The sequence below is a fragment of the Onychomys torridus genome, chromosome 6 (assembly GCF_903995425.1).
Source record: "Onychomys torridus chromosome 6, mOncTor1.1, whole genome shotgun sequence".
Lineage (NCBI taxonomy): Eukaryota > Metazoa > Chordata > Mammalia > Rodentia > Cricetidae > Onychomys > Onychomys torridus.
The window spans coordinates 8,696,701-8,718,949 of record NC_050448.1 but is presented as its reverse complement, the minus strand read 5'-3'; the positions used below and the strand labels follow the sequence as shown (position 1 = coordinate 8,718,949).

General features: G+C 42.2%; 1 protein-coding gene across 8 annotated transcripts in view; it reads right to left on the bottom strand.

Moving 5' to 3' along the window:
* Positions 1-22,249, bottom strand: part of Tnik (TRAF2 and NCK interacting kinase) — a 423,448-nt gene that overhangs the window by 136,312 nt on the left and 264,887 nt on the right. For all 8 annotated transcript variants that reach the window (XM_036189717.1, XM_036189718.1, XM_036189723.1 and 5 more), the window contains exon 4: positions 17,567-17,692. In XM_036189717.1, the coding sequence (XP_036045610.1) occupies positions 17,567-17,692 (126 nt within the window). The remainder of the gene's footprint in view (positions 1-17,566; positions 17,693-22,249) is intronic.

Here is a 22,249-nt window from a genome sequence, read left to right as displayed (position 1 = left end):
ATAGGAGATCTTTCCATTTTCTGATATCTTCTTCAATTTCTTTCTTCAAAGACTAAAAGTTCTTGTCATACAGGTCTTTTGCTCGTTTGGTTAGAGTTATGGAAAAAAGAAAGCATCTTCAACAAATGGTGCTGGCATAACTGGATGTCAACATGTAGAAGATTGCAAATGGACCCATATCTATCACCCTACACAAAACTCAAGTCCAAGTAGACCAAAGACCTCAACATAAATCCAGTTACACTGAACCTGACAGAAGAGAAAGTAGGAAGTACTGTTGAACACATCGGCACAGGAGACCACTTCCTAAATGTAACACCAGTAGCACAGACACTGATAGCGACAATTAATAAATGGGACCTCCTGAAACTGAGAAGCTTCTATAAGGCAAAGGACACAGTAAATAAGACAAAATGGCAGCCTATAAAATGGGAAAAGATCTTCACAAACCCCACATCTGACAGAGGGCTAATCTCCAAAATATATGAAGAAATCAAGAAACTAGACATCAAAATACCAAATAATTCAATTAAAAAATGGGCTACAGAGCTAAACAGAGAATTCTCAACAGAGGAATCTCAGATGGCTGAAAGATATTTAAGGAATCTCTCAACATCCTTAGTCATCAGGGAAATGCAAATCAAAATGACTCTGAGATACCACCTTACACCTGTCAGAATGGCTAAGATCAAAAACACTGAAGACAGCTTATGCTGGAGAGGATGTGGAGCAAGTGGGACTCTCCTCCACTGCTGGTGGGAATGCAAGCTTGTACAGCCACTCTGGAAATCAGTGTGGCGGTTTCTCAGAAACCTGGAAATCAACGTACCTCAAGACCTAGCTATACCACTCTTGGGCATGTACCCAAAGGATGCTCAAAATACCACATATTTGCTCAACTATGTTCATAGCAGCATTATTCATAATATCCAGAACCTGAAAACAACCTAGATGCCCCTCAACCAAAGTATGGCTAAAGAAAATGTGGTACATTTACAGAAGGGAGTATTATGTAGTAGTAAAAAACAATGTCATCATGAAATTTATAGGCAAATGGATGGAACTAGAAAAAAAAATCATCCTGATTGAGGTAACCCAGACCCAGAAAGACAAACACAGCATGTACTCACTCATAAGTGAATATTAGACACAAAGCAAAGGATATCCAGGCTACCACCCACAATCCCAGAGAAGCTAGGTAAAGAGGAGGACCATAAACAAGACACATATGGATCACCCCAGGAAGGGAAAAGGGTTAAGATCTCTTGGGTAAACTAGAAGAGGGAGTAGATGGGGAGTAGGAACATGAGGGTTTGAGATGCACGAGTTCAGGGAAGGACAGAGAACCAGAGCAATGAAAGAGTTATCTTGACAGAGTGAGCCATTATGGGGTTAGGGAGAAATCTGGTGCTAAGGAAATCCCCAGGAACCCACAAGGATGCCCACAGCTAAGGCTCATAGCAATGGTGGAGAGGGTGCTTGAACTAGCTTTTCCCTGTACTCAGATGGGTGAATACCCTAATAGTCATCATAGAACCTACATCCAGTGACTGATGAAAGTGGATGCAGAGACCCAAGGCCAAGCACTTGGCCAGGCTCTTGGAGTTCAGTTGAAGAGAGGGAGGAGGGATTATAGGAGCAAGGGGAGTCAAGATCATGATGGGAAAAAACCCAGAGACAGCTGACTCAAAGTAGTGGGAGCCCACGGACTCAGGACTGACAGCTGGGGAGCCTGCATGGGACCAGACTAGGCCCTTTGAATGAGGCTGAAAGTTGTATGGCTTCATGTGTTTATGGGTCCCCTGGCAATGGGACCAGGACTTATCCTGGGTACATGAACTGGCTTTTAAGAGCCCATTCCCTATGGGGCCATGCCTTACTCAGCCAAGATGCAGAGGGGGAGGGGCTTGGGCCTGCCTCAACTTGATAGGCCAGCCTGTGTGGAATACTCAAGGGAGGCCTTACCCACTATGAGGAGTGGGTGGGGGTGGGATGGGGAGAGGTGGGTGGGAGCAGGTGAAGGGGAGGGAGGGGGAACAGTGGGTGGTATGTAAAATGAAAAAACAACTTTAAATAAACAAGTAAACTTAAAAAAAATATGAAATGACCAACAATAACATGAAAAGATACCAATAAAAGCATTATGTATAAAATGCCCAGTAATGGCATGAAAAGATGCTGATAACAGCATTAGTCACGAGAAAAACAAAAATGCCACAATGAAGTGACATAACATCCATAAGGATGAGTATAATTTTTAAAAATGTAGATCAACTGGAACCATCACACATTGCTAATGACATGGTGCAGTAACTCTAGAAAATAGTTTGTGAATTTCTCAGCAAATTAAAAGTAAAATCAATATAAAACTCAGTTGTTTCACTTGCAGATTTATACACAGAGAATTAGAAATTGATGTTCAGCAAAAAACCCACATAATTTATGGCAGTGCTACTTACAGAAGACAGAAGCTGGAAACAAAATCTCACCAACAGATGAGCAGATAGAAGAAACAAACTGTGGTATGCCCATTCAACAGACTGTGGGCTGGGAAGACATCATGTGAATGAAAGAAGAGACAAAGGTGGCCCTGGAATGGACTCCATTCCTACAACACAGACACACCAGGGACTCTGCAGCAATGGGAAGCAGGTCCAGAGGTTTCCTGGGAATGCTCATGTGGAGCAGGACTGACAACCTAATAGATATAGATTTGGGGGGGGGGCATGTATAATTCTGGCACTAGGGAGTGGGGTGCTTTGTACAACAAAATGAATATACTGAATGCCTCTGGGTTACTAATTTAGAAGTAGCTAAAATTGAAGTAATCTAATACTATATATATTTTGCCAGAATTAAACGTATTTGATTTGTTTTAAGGCCTGAGTGGGGGAACAAAGGATCTTGTGGGAGGCAGGGGATCAGACAGTGGTGGCCTGCTGCCCAGGGTGGTTGGAGTGCATGGGTGCTTCTTACAGTACAGTTCTTTCTACTTCCGTGATTTGGAGGAATTTCCTATTTTAAAGAAAATGCCCTTCCATAGAAAATCACGCTTCAATGCCAGCAGGATGGATCAAAAACACTTACTGAGACAGAGGATACTACTGTCTTCCCATGTGAGCCAAACATGTCTTCACCCTTTCTCCCAATCACATAGTGGCAAGACCTCCCAGGGATGCATCAGCAGTGGCCATGTCACTGGGAGAAAATGTCCTACTATTAGGCCACATAATTGCAGTTCCCAAGAAGAGCAGTGGAAACCCAGAACTCCAGCCTTTCAAAATTAGATTGGACAAAATACTTTCAAGTATTCAGTGGGAAACAATTCTGCTCTAGCCAGGCACCAATGATGTCTATAATCTGCTTCTCCATTCAGCTCCAGCTGAAGGCTGCTCCATTCTTTCCATCTCACTAAGGAACAAAATGATTGTTAAATTATGTAATAGGGCTAGAAAAAAGAAAGAAAGAAGTGGAAAGAAATCAGAACTTGCTAGCAATGGGTCCCTGCAGCCACACAGCAACACTGATAATCACTGCCACCAGACAGCAGAGACCTTTCCTATCCTCTTACTAAATAGCCCCAGAGCTCACCATGGCAAGCCTAGCTGAGTGTGGTAAGTCAATCACTTCACATCTCACAAGGAAGATGCAATGGGTCATTAATATCGCCCCTGAAAGATAATTTTCTAAGAGTTTATATTGGGCAGCAAGACACACAACACTCATTGAGAACTTAACGTGCTGGGTTCTTACAATCTGGTGATTTACAAACAAACAATAACAAAAAATTAACAAAGAAATCTTTTCCATGTCTCTCCTTCTCTCAGTTCTCAGTTCAGTTATTAATTTGGAAATGGTCTTTGGCCTTACCCAGAATGACACACATGAAGGATGCAGAGCGGGTTAAAAACATTCTCTATCATGTAGCTTTGTGACCTTAGACATTGTATTAGTTACTTGTCCTGGTGCTGTGATAAAATGATCTCACAAAAAAGAAGAAAGGGTTTATTTTGTCTTACAGTAAATGCTATGGTGAGAAAGTGCTGGAAGGTTGAAGCAGTTGTTTACATTGGATCCGTGGTTAGGAAGCAGAGCAAGAAGAATGCTTATGCTCAGCTGGATTTCTGCTTTTGGTGCATGGAGTGGTGTCACCCAAAGTGAGCAAGTCTTCTTATATCAATGAACTTAAGATATTTCTTCACAAACATAGCTGTAGGCTGACCTAGTCTAGATACACCCTCACAGACTTGGCCAGAGCATTTTCTTTTGGGTGATTCTAGATTCTGTCAAGTAACAATAAAAGGCAGCCACCATAGACCCACTCCCTAGCCACCAGAGACTCAGCGCTGCCCCATCTCCACAGTGACAAAATTTAATGAACAAGCATTGCAGAATAGGAAGATGGGTCAGTTTTTGACATGTTTGTCATGCAAGCATGAGGACCTGAGTTCCACACTCAGCACCCAGGTAAAGCTGGGTGTAGTAAATCCACCTGTAACAGCAGTGCTAGGCAGGAAGAGCTCTAGAACTTGCTGGTAAGGCATTCTAAATTAATTGGCGTCCTAATTAGGTAGAATAAGGGATCCCCCAGAACTTGTTCTTATCCACACACACACACAAACACACAATATGGACAGCTCCTGAGGAAAATATCAGAGGTCGACTCCCAGTCTCTACATGCTAACATACACATGTGCAGGTACATTACACATAAATTAACATGCATACACACAAATGTAGTGGGTAGCTGTTACAGCTTTGATCTGGAAGTACTATCCCCATTGCGGCTTACAGTAACTGCCATGCCTACGAGGTGGGGCTGAGACAGGAGCCCTTAAGATCTGAGATCTGGATGTGCTGGATCTCTTGGGTGCTGGATCTCTTGGTTCCTGGATCCTAGACGCTGGAGGTAGACCGAGCAGAGTTCTCCAGAGAACACTGCTGGAGTGTGCTACACCTTTCCCGTACCCTGTAACCTGTCCCCCCACTTGTAAGCTACCCTATAAATAAACCTCCCTTTTAACTATATGGAGTTGACTTAATACTACCACCAATACACGAAGCATCGACTTACAGATCTGATGTGAACATCAGTTTCACTAATAAATGAAAAGCTGACAGTAACCAAAATCCTCAAACATACACATTACTTTCTGCCTTGCAGGATGGTGTCACTCTGTTCTGGATGTCCACTTCCCTTGCAAGGCAATGACACACGGTGGAAGATGTTAGAAAGGTACTGAGCATAGGTGCTTCTAGAGCATCTAGTGAAGGGTGCTGAGCCATTTTGCTTTGTACTACAAAGCAAGGAGATGGTCTACCCTCCAGAAAATGGCTCATTCTATCTGGAAGATGGCAGGGATGGGAGTATTGGAAAAGGATGCTAAAAACAATCTGAGACTTAAAACTCATCAACATCATCTGAACAACTGGGTCGGAAACTAAAAGAATATTCACACTACTTGGGAAGAAGGAAAGGAGGCGAAATTGAACGTAGGGAGAGAAATAAATGTGCCTAGACAGATGGGGACTGGCTTGGGGCCTGGAGGATGTATTCTAAAAAGAGCATGGTATAATGTGAACAGACTAAGGAAAATAAAAATGCTTGGATTACTTGGATAATTATGTCTGTCTAAGTAAAAAAACGTTGTTTTCTAAGAACTGAGTCCTGACATATTTCACAATTTGCACGGTCGATTACTATAGCTTTTTTTTTTTTAGTTGTCTCATCTTACTAAGAAACATAATATTGTCCGTTAGCAGTATTGGGGTGAGGGTATTTCTTAGTGGTAGAGTATGTGGGAAGCTCTGGTTCTAACATCTCTCTCTATTTAATATATACACAGAATACACAGAGCTCTCTGTCTCTCTCCCCCTCTCTTACCCACCCCCCCACACTCACACATACACACACACATATGTGTGTATGAAGTCGTCCATGTGTGCCACCCACACACACGATGGCTAAGGATTGTGCTCCAGTCTCTGTCTCCCAGTAGTGACAGGAGTGTGGAGTCAGCCCTGACTTCAGTCTTCACAGGGCTCAGAGCCCAGGTCTTGGAAGAGAATCACAAAACACAGGCACCTTCTCCTTACAGCCCCAGTGACTTCTGAGGGAATTTAAGGTTAATTCTGAGGTGGTTCCCTTGTCCCTAAAGGGAAAGTCACTAGCTAGTTAATTGGCTTTAAGTTCTTATAACAAGGAACAAAGGCTTTAAGATGGCATATGAATACTGTAGGCACTAATCCAGAATACCTGGACAGGAACCGATTCCTCTCAAATGTCACTGGTCAGTCCCCAGAAGAATAAACAACAGTGAACAAACAGATCCATTCTCTTTAATGGTAAAGGGGCATTGGAAGGAAGGGGTTCTAACAGGGTCAGGCAGATGGAGTTCTCCTGAAGATGAACCAGGCAGCTGAAGAGACTAAGAAAAGGTGTAGAAGCAACTTCCAAGAACTCCCAGCCCCACAACGAATCAGCCTAGTGACCTTGAAGGTTTAGAAACCTCAGTGCGGCATGAGGTATTTTTATCTTGCATGGTTGGGAATGGCCATAGCTCCCATCTGCATGATTTATGATGGTGTGAACCAAACTCGATTCCAGCAGCTTCTTAAGAAATAGCTGCTTCATTCACTGGGGAAGTTAGCCGCACACTAAGAAATGCCTTCAAGAAGAAATACAAAATCTATCTACCTCATGTATTCACCTCTAAATGAGCGTGCATTGAGGAAAAGACAACTTGGACTTTATTTTTAGACTTGTGACTTCTCAAACGAAGTGTAAGTTATGAAAAGGCAAAGGAATGCCAAGTGAGCCAAACTTTGTCCCTAAGGCTTATGGACAACCTTTTATTTTGTGAGTAACAAGGGCACTTTGAATAATGAGCCAACTTCATACCTTTAGCAAGCAAAGCCTGCTTACAGGTCAAGACCATGGGTCACCAGGCATCCATGTCCAAGCAGACAGGAATCTCAGAGCCAGGGTGACAGCATTACATTTCACAAGTGCCACGCAAGAGCTCCTGCACAGTTTTTCTTAGTAGGAGTGAATGATCATATATCTATAAGCCCCACAAATTCAAACAAAGAAATTAACCTCAAAGACAGAAGAAATGTAGGCTGGGGCAACAGCTCAACCAGGAAAGTGCTTGCCCCACAAGCATGTGGAACCGAGTTTGATCCCTGGAACTCACATACAAATACAGGCAGAGGTTGCTGGGCAAGTGGAGACAGGCAGGTCCCTGGGACTTGCTGGAGAGCGAGCCTAATCAGTAAGCTCTAGGCCAATGAGAGACCTTGTCTCAAAAAGTAAGGTGACAGCTCTTGTGGAATAATATTTGAAATTGTCTTCTGGTCTCTCCATGCATCCCCCCAGCCCCTTCAACACATACACACATAGGCACTTTACACAGACACAAACACATACCTGCATATACATATACACATGCCCACACAATGATAATGATATATAATTCTACATCTCAAAATGTGAAACTCAAACAGAAAAATTAGGAATGAGAGGAGTAAGATTTTAGAAAGGTTAAAAATAGGGAAAGTCAGGCTGGAGGTATGTTTCAATTTGCAAGAAAAGAACTCGCTAGGCAAGCAAGAAGACCTGAGTTCAAATACCTAACACCCCTGTAAACCCTAGGCTGCCCGTGGCTATACCCAAGCAATGGGGCACAGTCATCTAGGGAGTCATGGGAGACCACAAGGCAGCCTAGCCTACACCGTGAGTGCTGGGGTTAGAGAGAGACTTCATCCTGAAAATAATAATGTGGAAACAGTTGGGGCAGTCACCTGCTGTCCTCTGGCTTCTGTGTAGACGGGTGTGTGTGGCTGGACACAGAACATGCAGACTCAGTGCTCCCCACCCCAAATCAGGAAAAAAAAAAAACAACCCTAGACTTCCAGGATTCAGAATGGAATATGGAGGCAGTAGAAGGTCTTCGAAGCATGGTGTGAATAGAAGCATTAGGTCAAAGCTCATCTAAAAATGGAACCAGAAGCTTCACAATTCAGCTTTGGGCACACACAAAGTCATCCTTTTGTTAAGGTGAAAAGCAGTTCAAATGATTTCAATGAAATTCCTGGGGATAACAAAAGACACCGTGTTTCCATCTTGTTTCAGACTTGAATCCCTCAGTCTGGAAACCGGGCTCTGCAGACTCCGCACTCAGGGCTGGGTGCTGCTATGTTTACAGTTGACTGCCTTGCTGACAAGATACCTCCACGGGGACAGGAGGCAGCAGCCGCTTCTCACAGCTAGTCCTCTGACCATTTTAGATTCCTGTATTTATAAATCCACCGTAGAGATTTCTGCTCCCAGTAACGAGATTCAACTGCTTCCCCAGACCAATGACTGCTCTGTGTGCAAAGGAAGCTCTCTCCTCACAGAAGCAATAGCCAGCGATTAAAACACGTTCCTTTGAAAAGGAAAGCCTCACTTTTGATACTTGGAACTAAGAAAAATTTTAATGACCCATTGCAAAGGCTTAGCTCCAGGTGGCTGAACATTTGGGAACATAATCCTCACAATGAAATCTGATTTTTCATTCACTCTTTAAGACTTCTATACACGTTTAAAATATATTGTGACAGACCCACCCTCAATCTCCCATCCCCTGCCCGACTCTCCTCCTTTCAATGTTCCCTTCCCAACTGTATGCTCTTTTATCATAACCCACTGAGCCTATCACTGTTGTCTTTAGGCACATGGGTGTAGGACCATGCACCGGAGCACGAGCAACCTGCCTTGGGCCATTTTCCTGAAGCAAACTGCCTCATTCTACAGGCAGATCTTCAACTACCAAGCTCCTGAGCTAGGACTGGGGCTTTGTGTGGGCCTCTGTCCCACCCATACTGGGATTTGGGCTGACTTTGTCTTGTGTAGGTAACCACCGTTTTTTTTTGGGTTTTTTTGTTTTTTGTTTTGTTTTGTTTTGTTTTTTTTTGTTTGTTTGTTGTTTGTTTTTTGTTTTTTGTTTTTTTTGTGAGTTCATGAGTGCAGCAGCCTTGCAGTGTCCAGAACACTATTTCAAAGCTCCCCAATGTGGGCTCTTCCAACCTTCCCACCCCCTCTTCCACGGTGTTCCCTGAGCTCTGTGGGGATGAGGCTGTGATACAGATGTTTTATTGTAGGACTTACATTAAAAGATTGAAACAACCCAAGTAGAAGTTGTGTGGTTTCTGCTACAATGCAGTAGCAATATAAGCGGAAAATAAAGCACATTTAGTTTTAGGTATGTGGCCAACCTGAGTACGGGTAGTTAAACGACACCATGCATTCAGTAATCACAACATCTTATTCTATGATGATCTCACATGGGTGTGGGTAATAAATGCAAGGCATAGAGTTGAATGTATACCATGGAAACAGGAGCCAGGGCCTGTGGCACAGACTGCAGCAACACCTATGAATTCTGGGCAGCTGGAACACTGCTTCTACATACTGCTGCTGTTTGGGATTTCAAGCTCAGTATTTCTAGATCATTTGATTATTTTCAAAACTTTTCAAAGAATCCAGACTTCCATATGAATCTGTTCAATTTTTCTAATATTGACTTAATTAAAACATCACTATCTTATGGTGGCCAAACTAAGTATGTTTAGCCTCCAGTCTGTCAGTTTGCAAACACACAGACCTGGTCCAACTCACATTTTACAAAATAGAAACTACATGTTAGAGATCTGGCCTATCCTGAGGCTAGAATCCAGATCCATGGATAATCAGACCAGGTTGCATCCCACCATCAGAAAGATCCTCAAATACATACAACATAAGTTGTGTGCATTTGCTATGTATACACAAGTGTGCAAGAGAGCATGTTCCTGTGTGCAGGTGAGTGTGTCACTTTCCACTGTCTTGTTCCCTGATGTAGGGTCTCTCACTGAACACGATCTAGCCTAGCAAGCAGCAAGCCTCAGTGGCCTTCCCATCTCCACCTCCTGCATCCCTGGGGTTATAGGCAAGCCTCAGGCACGCCTGGCTTTTTGTTTTAAGTACTGTGATCCAAACTCAGTTCCTCATTCTTGTACAGAAAAGCACTCTTCGCCACTGAGCTATCTCCTCAGCTCCACAACATAACATCTAAACTTTCTGCTCTAGAAATCCACATCCCTGCAATCTAGTGAGAGGCTAATTTTGCTGTTTCAGTCCAATCATCTGCCATGATACTAGACCACTCTACATTTCAGACGTTAATTAGAATCTTACTTCCTTGCATGAAATATTTAGACCTGTGAATGTTGTGACAGTATCAAAGGACGGCAAAATATGTGTGATTTCATGCTGTTCTCGTTGAGAATTAGCCTATTTCATAGACAGCACCTTTCCTCCCTCTGGTATCTGAATGGTTTACAGCAAACCCAGAGAGCCTGGCAGGCCTGGCACATGGGAGAGAGAGATGAGATGGTGACGCTGTGTGCAGAGCATCACTGTTCCTCAGAGATGAGAATCTTTATTGAAAGAGCTCCCTTTTTGATTTCCGGATCAGGCCTGAACAGCTGATAAAGGAGAATTACTTGGCCATTATCAGAAGTGGTTGTGTTTCTGTGGAGTTGATACCAAACAAGAGTTTATCTCTACAACAGGCCCTGATAGAATTCTCACAGATTACATTTCAATCAGAAGCCTGCAACAACACATGTCGCCTAGTGAAACATATATTTCAGACCTCTGAACTCCAGCCATGGCCAAAGGAGTATTTGAGGAATATTTCATGCAATCAGGCCGACCTCAGGCAACACATCTAAAAAACACATTTTTATACTACCGTGATCCTTGCAAAATGTCAATAGTGTGAAGAATCAACTATCTTTGATCTTTGCAATTATTTAATAAATCATTCCCAAAAGGCTTAGTGTGCTTTCCCACACATATATTTCTCATGCTTCATAGCAGCCTTTTTAATAGCCCAGAGGTTTCACTATTCTTTTAAATACTGGAGAAAATGAGAAATAAAGATCAGAGATGAAGTCAAATTTTTATTTATTATTTTGAGACAAGATCTCACTATGTAGCCCTGATTGGTCTAGAATTCACAGAGATCCCTCTGCCTCTGTCTCCTTCTGGGAGATCCAGATCTCAAAATAAGTTTATTGAAACACAAAGTTCCAGCCCTACCCAGGACACCAACTTAGATATCAGAACCACTTTTTCATGACCAAAAAAGGAAAAACACTAAGTTTAACAGCTTGATTCTGACATTACATACCCCAGAGTAAGCCAGATATATTGTCTTCATTACTGAAAAGCTTTGAGACCTTGAACAGATTTCTTAATTTCTCTGAGTCTAATTTCTTAATTTGTACAATGGAGATGATAATCTTTAATTTGTAAATTGGCTACAGATATTTAATTAAATAATATGGCAGTGTTAACATTGTCGTGGCATCACAGTATAGCAACAGAACTTGGCACATTGGTAAGTAGGCAGGGAGTGTTGTAACCATTGTTCTTGTTAATATAGCAGGCAGAGGCCCTGAAATATGTATGCACTACTATGTTTGGTAAGCACTTTCAATCACTATTATGATCTAATACTAGCTTCCTGTTGTTTCTAGAATGACCCCCAATGACTCAGTTTTTTATCATATAGAAGTGCAATTACAAAAATAAAGTATGCTCTTTTCTTAGGATACCTTTCCTAGCCTGATCTCATCCTCAGTGACAGGTGTTGTCAAAGATCGCTAGAGGGGGTCAGAGCAATGGGGCTTTGACCCAGCAGACACAGGCCACTCTCTGTCACCCTGGGACACCTGCTGTTACTTCTCCTTTTACCAAGTTCAACAAAGGGGTTAGCTTCCTGTGGTGGATAATCTTGGCTCTCAACTCAGCACCCCAGGGAAGAGGAACTTCAGCTGAGGAGTATCCTCCATCAGACTGGCCTGTGAGCATGTCTGTGATGTGTTTTCTTGACTGCCAAATGATGTAGGAGGACCCAGCTGCCCATGAGCAGTGCCATCCCTTAGGCAGATCAACCCGGGCCGATAAGAAAGAGAGTTGAAAGTGCATCGGAGTAAGTTAGAAACTAGGTTTCTGGCTTGGTTTCCTGGATGGACTGTAACCTGTAAACCAAGTAAACCTGTTCTTCCCCCAAGTTGCTTTTAGACTAGTGATTACCACAGCAATGGAAATGTAATCAGGACACTTAAGAAAATAGCCTCCCAACTGGCCTCCTCTTGTCTACCTTGACTCCCTCAAGTCTGATCAAAACCCAGCAACCAACAGGACGGCTTCATTTTGTGCATCAGATCCTACTCTTCCCGAGAGCTCTCCAAAGGCTCCCCACCTTCAAGGGAAATAAAAGCCGAGGTCTGGCTAATGGCAAGCAAGACCATGGAGGATCTGCTCTCAGGTCTCTCTCCTGCATTTCTACCTTCTACTCACTTTTCCCGTCACAGTGACTCATCATTGTTCCCAAGAAATGGAAGGCCTCCAATGCCTTTCCTCAAGTTACCCACAGCAGGGCTTACCCAGACAACTCCACTCACCACCATGTATTAATTCACACTATTCTAACAAAGCACCACATACCACAGGCTAGACGACTTGCTAAGCAAAAATACCTCACAATTCCGGAGGCAGCACAGTCAGGCTCTGGTGAGGGTTATCTTCTGGTCATAAACTGCTGATCTCTTTTTTGGTTGCTTAAAATTCTTCCTCTTCTTCTGCTAGGTGTGGAGTCTCCTATAGTCCAGGCTGGCCTCAAACTTATTATATATCTAAGGATATCTCTGAACTTCTGATTCTCTTGCCTCTACCTGACATTTCCTGATTTCTACAAAAGAGTGGAAAAGCTTACTGGCTCTCTTTTATAAGGCATCAGTTCCATCATACAGACTCTATGCTCATGACCTAACCACTCTCCCCCAAACTCTTATAGGCTGGAAGTATGGCTCAGGATAGAGGGCTTGTCTAGCAAGTTCAAGGCCTCAGGCTTGATTCCCAGCACTGTAAACAAGCCTTATCTCCTAATGTAATATAATCATGGTGGGATTTTTAAGATGTAAATTGGGGGGCTTCTAAAAATTCATCCTATGGAATCCTGCAGCTTTGACCTGCACCCGCACTAATTTTTCCCTGGTTTATCAGGCACTCATGAGCTTCCAGCATCTTCTGCAAGTGCCTTATTTATCATGCTTATTGTTTGTGATCTGCAGCAAGAATGTAAGCTGCATTGTAGCCATTAAGCCCTTTTATTCACTGATTATCATGAGTACTTAGAAATGTACCTTGCCACTAGTAGGTATGTTGTCTTTGTGTGTGTGTGTGTGTGTGTGTGTGTGTGTGTGTGTGTGTGTACAAGTATATGTTGTGTATGTGTGGGTACATGTTAAATGAAAGAATGATTGAGGAACAAATCAGTGAAAATATATACATCTAAGCTCTTGGTTCTCAAAAATCGCAGCCTTCTCCATGGGAAGAGCAATTGGCCAGGAGGAGAACGAGCAAGCAGCAACCTAATTACAAAGTCTACCACAACTTCCAGACAAACCATAAATGTGCAAAGGTCTGCCACTTTCCTCAAATGCCAAACTAAGATCACATGAAGATGTTTAGGAAAAGCACGGGGACACACCCACACACCACACACACAGATAATTATCATAGACAATATACACACATAATACCTAATATATGCAATACATACACAGATAAAGTAGTACATATGCATATGCTGCGTGATATAATGTATTGTATATAATACATAGTTATATTAATTAATTAGTGTACAAATATTAGGTTTCATTGTTACATTTTCCAACATAATTTGTTTAGTTGCTCTTCTTCCCTCTCCTTTCTCCCGTAACCGCCCACCCTCCTTGCCTCCTCTCGCCCAGCACAGACTGGTGAGACCCTTTCAGTTTGTGCATCAGTCCCATGTGTTCTCCTACCCTCCCCCTCTTTCCCTCCCCCATACCCTGCTTCCTCAACACCTCTTTTTGTTTAAAACGTCAGTCAGCTTCATTGGAGCCCAGCAAGAGAATGACAGTGAAATTTCTTTCCAGCTGCAAAAGAAAATTAATATAAAGGAATGATAAAGTATGTTTCTAAAATTTTATATCTATGAATTATATATATGAAAAAGGATTGTTTCAACAATCAGCCCAAAGCCTGGCGTGCAATATGTGTGCAATAAATGGCAGCTGTTTTTAAGAGATAAAAATAAAGTCTAAGGTTTAGGAAAAGAGTGAAAATGAGTTAAGTCTGCTAGATTACCACTCTCCTTTCCTCAATGGACAATCTGTAAAAAATTGCCCAAATCCAAGAAAATCGAGAGCCTGGCCTATTCCCTCACAAAAGGAGCTATCTTTTAAATCCTTCCATTGATACTATAGCCCTGACCACAGACTGCATAAAGTTGCCAGCACTGCTCCTGTATCATATGTAACACTTTCAGCAAAGGAACATGAGTGTGCAGATGTCTCTTGGACACAATGATGTCATTTCTTGCAGATACAAACAGAACTGAACTGTTGGAAGATCCCGCCATAGGCTTTCCACAATGGCTGCAATGACTGACAGCCCTGCCAGCAGTGTGCAAGCATTCCCAATGCTCCACATCCTCACCAATACTATCAAAGTTGGCCAGTTAAACCTCGGTAGATCTAGCAGAGGGAGTCCCAACAGAGTTCTTGCTCATCTTGCACAAGGAAGTGGATTCCATCACAAGCACGGGGTCTGCGAAAGGGTTATTCATTCTGGGGTAGCAAAGACTTTAAGAGTGCATAGGGGTACCCCAGAGTCTGCCAATGAACTGGGAAAAACAAGTGTCATTTTCGGGGTCATCTGTTGTACATATGGGTACAGTACACTATGTAGGACAGAACAAGAAAGTCTAAATACTATGGGATGTGGAAGGACTAAATGCAGGTGAAGGCCAAGAGTTATGAAAGAGGATCTAAAGCTAATTGTTTTTCTAGTTCTAACTGTATCATAGATATTTTGATTTGTGGTAGATATGTGCATAAAAACATATTCAGCAGAGAAAGTATAAAATCCAAAATGAAGTTCCATAACTCCCATCTCCAATGGCTACTCTAACTGTATAGAAGTTCACCAAGTTGTCTAGTTTTAGGGGTCTGGTTAATTTGGGTGTGTAATATTATTTTTAATTTTCTACCTTTAAAATAATAAATTTAAAATGAAAAATAGCTGGACTGGTAGTTAATGCCTTTAATCCCAGCAACTGGGAGTCAGAGGCAGGCAGATCTCTGTGAGTTCCAGTCCAGCCTGGTCTACACAGTGAGGCCCAGGGCAGCCAGAGCTATACAGAGAGACTGTATCTCTAAAATTAAATTAAATTAAATTAAAAATTAAAAGACTGAAATGGTCCATAAAAGTAAATATTCTCCTCATCATTATTGTATGTTTAGTCCAGAGATTCCAACCTTGTCACCATATGTATACACACATAGTTTTTCTTTCTTATAAAAATGAAAAGATAATATATTTCATTAAGGAAGAATTTATAATCTTACTACAATAGTTAATGTTCATCCATTCATAAGAATAAATCTATGTTTAGTTTAATTAACTGTATAGTTAAGTAAATTTCTTATTGGCTAATTTATTTATGTAGTTATGTAAATATTTCCTTTTTCCTTTCAATAAATTTCTTCCTAAAGAAATATTGGTTCAAAACAAATGTATTTTCTTTGGAATATATATGCATGTGTGTGTATATACAAACATACATATATTATATGTATATACATGCATTTCTCTTTGTGTGTGTGTGTGAGAGAGAGAGAGAGACAGAGAGACAGAGAGAGACAGAGAGAGAGTGAGACAGAGAGAGAGAGAGAGAGAGAGAGAGAGAGAGAGAGAGAGAGAGAGAGAGAGAACTGTCCTTGGGTTAAATGGTAGCAACATGCTTTTCCATGAGAATTAGGTATGAATGGTAGGTATCAAAAACTATCTGCTAATCTTGTAGGTGAGAAATTGCACTGAATTCTTGCTGAGGTCTCTGAGTTTACAATATCTGCAGGAGTAACATTGAAAAAACAATCTTTATTGGTAACTAATTCTTAATGTTTTAGCTGCTGCCTTGGCCTTCACTCGCCTTTCTAGTGGTTTCCTACTTCAACTCAAGTGATTCTGCAAATCTTTCATATCTGAAGGCTGTTACACTCTGTTCATCATACACAAAATGAATATCTTTCCTAAATTAGTGACTTACATCTCTATTTTATTTTTTGTAATAATTTTTAAAAGTTATATAGTCAAGTCCATCAAGATTTGCTTTGCAGCTTACCTCCTTGTCATGTCCCATCAGAGTGTGCATTCACATTAATTTTCTCCTGTTACCTAATTTCTAACCTTCACATTCACATTACTGTATAGGTAGAGATTATTGTTAAATTGAATGGAACTTTTTCAGAAACCACATGACATATGAAATCGCTGCCATCATAATTCATTTGCCCTATAGTGTAGTTTTATGTTAAACTTGGAGATGGGCCCTCTGAGGAAAATTTCCCAGCAGATCTTTCCCCCTCCACATGCTGAATATTCAGGATCAATGGAATGCAATCTGGTTGATGTTTGAGCTGACATCATCACATCTCTTTTGGTCAGGATGTGCATTCAGTGGACACTTATTTTGCTATCTCAGTTGGATTTCAAATGTCATATGCATCAGCAGAGGAACTTCTATCCCAGACTGAGCCTGGAGAAATGTGCATGGAGCACTCAGCGCTGGAGGCACACAGCTTATCACAATCGTTGGCATTTGCCAGACACCCACTCAGGGGACTTTGTGTGGTGGACACTAACTAAAGCCCCAGAAGATGAGCAAGGCTTTAGGTTTCAGAGTGATTGGTCCTGCAGCATCACACGAGAGGAGCAGAGACCCAAAACATGAAGAGAAGCAGGTCAAGCAGTCCACCTTCCACTGAACGGGCCACACTGAGGCTGTTCATAAGATTAGTAAAAGAGGTAAATTTCCCTGAATGTCATGGATCGAGATGGCATTGTACCCCCTGAAGGACCCAGCAAATAACAAGTCCCAGTGTCAGAGATCTCAAGGGTGAAAAAGGATAATCTGCCCTGAACACAGCAGAGAGGGGGGTGGTGGCTGTCAACTGCCATTGGTGGGACAGATGACCAGCACCACCATGAAAGAAATTGGGCATGGAGTGGTTTTACCTGTTAACCTCAGCCCTGGGGTAGTGAGTTGGCAGATCTCACAAGCTCCCTGGCAGCCAGTACAGCCAAACCAGTGAGCTCCAGCTACAGGGAGATACTTCATCAAAAAAAGAAAAATCCAAGGTGGACACTAACAGAGGAAGGTACTTGATGCTAATCTCTGACCTCAATATGCCTGTACATACATGTGTGTATCCACAAACACATGCACATGTCCACCAATAAATGAATAGATTTATTTTTAAAGAGATAGGAGAAAGATCTAGATATAATGAAAAATAGATATATGCATTCACCTTGAGAATAGAATGTTATAAAAATCACAGGCTAAGTATATCAAATGTGAAGTCACTCCATCAAGTCTTGCCAGGGGGACAGAGAAATGCATATCTGCATAGTTCTACATACCCACAGTTGGTCATCCATGCCTGGGGGGTTCTTTTTGATGAAAGCACCGTAGTATGTTGCAATGTTCCTGTGATGAGAATATTTCTTCAACATGTTAATTTCTTGTTTGATTTCTTCCTCTTCATCCTGTGTTAGAACAATAAATAGTGGGCATGAAAATCCAGGTCCTGGGAGAATTCTATTCTTCAATACTATCGGCAGCAAAGACTGATGTATTATCAGTCTTTCCTTTGGTTGTTTAAAGAGGATCATTATGCTGTTTGGTTAAATGAAAATGTTCACAGCATAACACACTGGCAGCTCAAAGGGGCTATCACAATTGCTCACTGTGTCTATATGGCACTGTATCGCTAACAGACAGAGCATGTTATCGGCTGGAGGACAGAAGCAAGTCCATCACGTCACCTGGAGGCTGTCAGATAAACCTGCAGCTGGCTTCAGGGAAGTATTTTCCTCAGATGCTCACATGATCATACCTGGGGAAGGCCAGGAAAAGAAAGGGAAAACACATGGGCTCAAATTTACATTTTGTTAGGCTCAGTTCTTTGAGGTATCCTTTTATTGAAGTGCCTTGACTGAAGCCAATGACAGTCAGACGGAGAGAGGGCAAGGCAAGTTCCGAGATCTAAGGGAGTTCACAAAGCAGGAGTCCTCATCACCTTCAGGGAGCTCAACATGAAAAAGGGGGGGAGGCACAGTGCGGACATAAAAAGACTCCACAGAGTCAGTTTTCTGACATACAAGACTCATTCAGTTTCCACTTAGAGTCTACTGACTTGATCCTGGAGGGCACGAGTGTGCGCTCCACAATCTGACCTTGTGTGTGTGTGCACTCCACGATCTGACCGTGTGTGTGTGTGTGTGTGTGTGTGTGTGTGTGTGTGTGTGTGTATGACACAATCTGACTTTATGTGTGTGTGTGTGTGCACTCCATGATCTGACCTTGTGTGTGTGTGTGCACACGACACAATCTGACCTTATGTGTGTGTGTGTGTGTGTGTGTGTGTGTGTGCCCTCCACAATCTGACCTTATGTGTGTGCCCTCCACAATCTGACCTTACATGTGTCTGCACTCCAGTCAGACTTCAAAACAGTGTTTCCTTCCTGAACTAGGTGGGAAGTCTCTGTACCAGGGAGACTGAGGCAGAGGAGTAAGCAAGGACTACCATTGAGTGCAAGATATTATGTTATTATGATAAAGAAACCACGCCATATGTCTCCGCACCTTTATCCTTCCATCTGTTAGCCTACATGTGTGTGAAAACAGGGTCCTTCCAGAACCTTCTACGGGTGCTGTCTTCTTTCCTTCACATAACTTTTACATGTTAATACTGATGAGGCTTCATTTCTACTCCACATTGGTGTCTTCACTGATTCTCCATGGCAATGTCAGGGCCCACTCCTCAGTCCTGCACTGCCCCGTGATTCTTCACACTGAATGAGGTGTGTGTGTGTGTGTGCATGTGTGTGACACTGTGTTGTACTTGTACTGACACTTGGGTGTCTATTCCATAGACTTTACTCTCTTCCACTTTAGACATCAACTCCAATGTTGCTTCTCAGAAGAGCCTTCTGATCTGCCTATATTGGTACTAGCCACCTAGATAATATGACACTTTGTGGCACCTAATCAGCTTGTCAACTCCAAACCATCCGTCATCACCACAGACATCTTGCCAGTATTGGTTTGGTATTTCATTCCCTGTACCAAGTAAACTCCTGTTTATATGTGAATACAAGAACAGATGCTCGCAGGTGGACCAACGCTAAGAGCCTCAGTAAGGTTGTCCCAATGAACAGATGATACTAGAAGGAGCAGAGTGATGAAATGATGACATTCCCCACCATACCAAAAACAAAATAAAACAAAACAAAACCAAAAAACAAGTTTACTGGGAGAAAAATTTCAGAAAATTGTAGGCTAAGAACAAAAGCATGTTACTCATCATGTAGCTTAACTAAATACAAAACTAGATAATTTCAAAATAGATCACAGCATTGGGGTGCTGAGCTAAGGAGGTGCATGGCTCTAATGGTGGGAAAGGGGACTTAGGGGACTGAGCTGGGCTGGTTGCTGAGGCAGGAGGTGGATGGTGCATTGCTGACCAGGGCATGCCTCCTGCAGCTACTGTAGACTCCACCACTTCAGTGCAGGCCTGCAGAGAGAATGACCTGTACAGACCCTCAAGTTCTTGGGGGTCCTGACATGCACCTCACTGTACTGTGGTAGACATCAGCTCTTTTAATTCTCCATGTAGTAAGGGAGGCTCATTTTGCTTGGGGAGCCTCATTATAAAGAGGAAGAACCATACTGAGGCTACTGGTGGCTACTTCCATTAAAAAAGGAATTATGCAGGTGATGAAAGATGTAGATCACTTTCCAACTGCACCTGACAGCCTCATTCTAGGCAGCCCTTGGAAGTCAGGCAGGTTCTACAAGTATTTGCTGCCTGCCTTCTGGGTCTTCAAAAAGATCATGGGTGATGGATATGCCTGAAGAGGGCTTACCATGTCATTAAGAAAAGTTAAGCCACATAATTATGTCATTCAGTACATAATTAAGTATCAAATAAGTAGAATGAAGTGAGAACAAGGTCTACATCACTATGTAAAGGTAAACTGAGCCAATTATAGTCATGAAGAAAGGGTAAATATTGAGTTTGTGGTTGGAACAGTTGGATGGGTCATTAGTGTACATGCTAAATTTGGAATCTGCCATTTTTGAGCCACAAGATCTTAGAACAGCAATTTACTGTTTCGGAACCTGGGCTTCCCAACTACAGTGAAATGCAGATATTACAAGCTGAGTTTTTGTGCTGATTAAATAAGATATATGAAGGTCACAAAGTGAGATACAAAATAAACATGGTGGCCAGTCTTCTCAACAATGACAAAAAAATCAATAGATAACAAGATTCAACCAGTGTCATATCAGTCACTTGAATTTTAAGTTTATGTTGCATTGGAAACTGCATGTTTCCAAGCAGTTAAGGGCCTCTGGGTTATGGTTATGTAATCCCAATATATAACCTTGATCTCAACCTTCTATAGCCTTGTAAGTGAGCATGCCATTTATCATAGCTTCCAGGCTACAAGTGACAACAGGAACTCATACAAGTATGTCACAAGCACTTCAGCCTCACAGTGTGTCCCAGTGAAGGCAGGGAGGCATACACTCCCCCCAAAATAAAGAGAGCACTTGAGGCAAAAAAAGATGCAGAAAGGTTTGTGTTTTAGTTGTTTGTTTTGTGTGTGTCACTGTGCACATTTGTGTGCATGTGGAGGTCAGAGGATACCCTTAGGTGTCATTCCACAGACTCCACCCACATTTGGTTTTCATATGGGGTCTCCCACTGGCCTGGACTGTGACAAACAGGCTAAGCTGGCTATTCAGCAAACCCAAAGGATCCACCTACCTCTGCATTGAGATTACATGCGCATGCTACCACACTAACATAGGTTCTGGGGATGAATTCAGGTCCTCATGCTTGAAACATAAGCACTCCACTGAACTCTCTCCTCAGCCTTAGACTAGCGGTAGGACACTGTTACTCTGTTTTGTAAATGAACTCTTCTTACACCTTAAGCCATAAGCACAGGGGACAAGCTCCCTGAGAAACTGATGACCATGGACCACAATGAAAATGGAATAATGGCACCAACTTGTCTCAGCTTGTAAAGTAATAGGTTCCTTTGCAAAGATTTACCACTTCAACCAGAAGAGTTCGAAATCCAGTCTGATTCCTCTGTTTACTTCAGGCATGGCATTCCAACTCTCCCAGGGTCAGTTACCTTCAGCTATGGATGTGAATAGAAAGCCCATTTAAGCTGCTTCGGAAGGGATGGACTCATTACTTGATTGTAGCCTTCCTAGTAATGTGAAAACCATTTGGCCCCTTAGAATCAGAAGGATCTACTCAGTGGTTAGTAATTGTGGTAAACTGAAGAGAAATGAACATGGCATTTGGCTACCCCTCCCCCCTAATCAAGAGTTATTACTCTTCTCCTTGAAGCTGAACCTGGCAGATAACTAGTACAGCCAATGGGATATTGAGAAATATGCTTTGGCAGAACCCTGAGGCTAGCCATCTCTAACAGCTTACAGAGCATTATGGTTCTAAAATTTTAGCAGCCAAAACCAGCCTTATACAATGTTCACTGTGGGCAAGGAACTGTATGTGCACTATTTCAATATTCAGAGCACATCTGTGCCATATTAATAAATAAATATATATATGTATGTATATATATATTACTATTGGTAGTGGTGGTAGTAACAGTGGCAGTGACAGGCATGTGTGTGTTGATGCATGGGTATGAGCATGTTTGTGTCACCATGCACATGTGGAGGTTAGAGGACAACGTTGTGGAGCTGTCCTCTCCCCTTCCCTTGTATGGATTCCAGGGACTAAAGTTTAAGCTTTTGCTCTCTGAGATAATGCACTGGTCATAATGTAGTGTTCTTAATGACCCCAAACAGCTGAATGAAGGAGCTGTTTCTAAGGATTTGACTTTACAAATGAGGTAAATAAGACCCAGAGAGGTTAAGTAACTTCCCCAGCATACTCACTATAAATATTACAGCTCTGATTCACATCTAGATTTGTCAGGATTCCAAAGCCAGTGATCCAACTTTTCTACAGAAACCTCTCAGACATGTGCAATTACCCATGGTGACTAAAC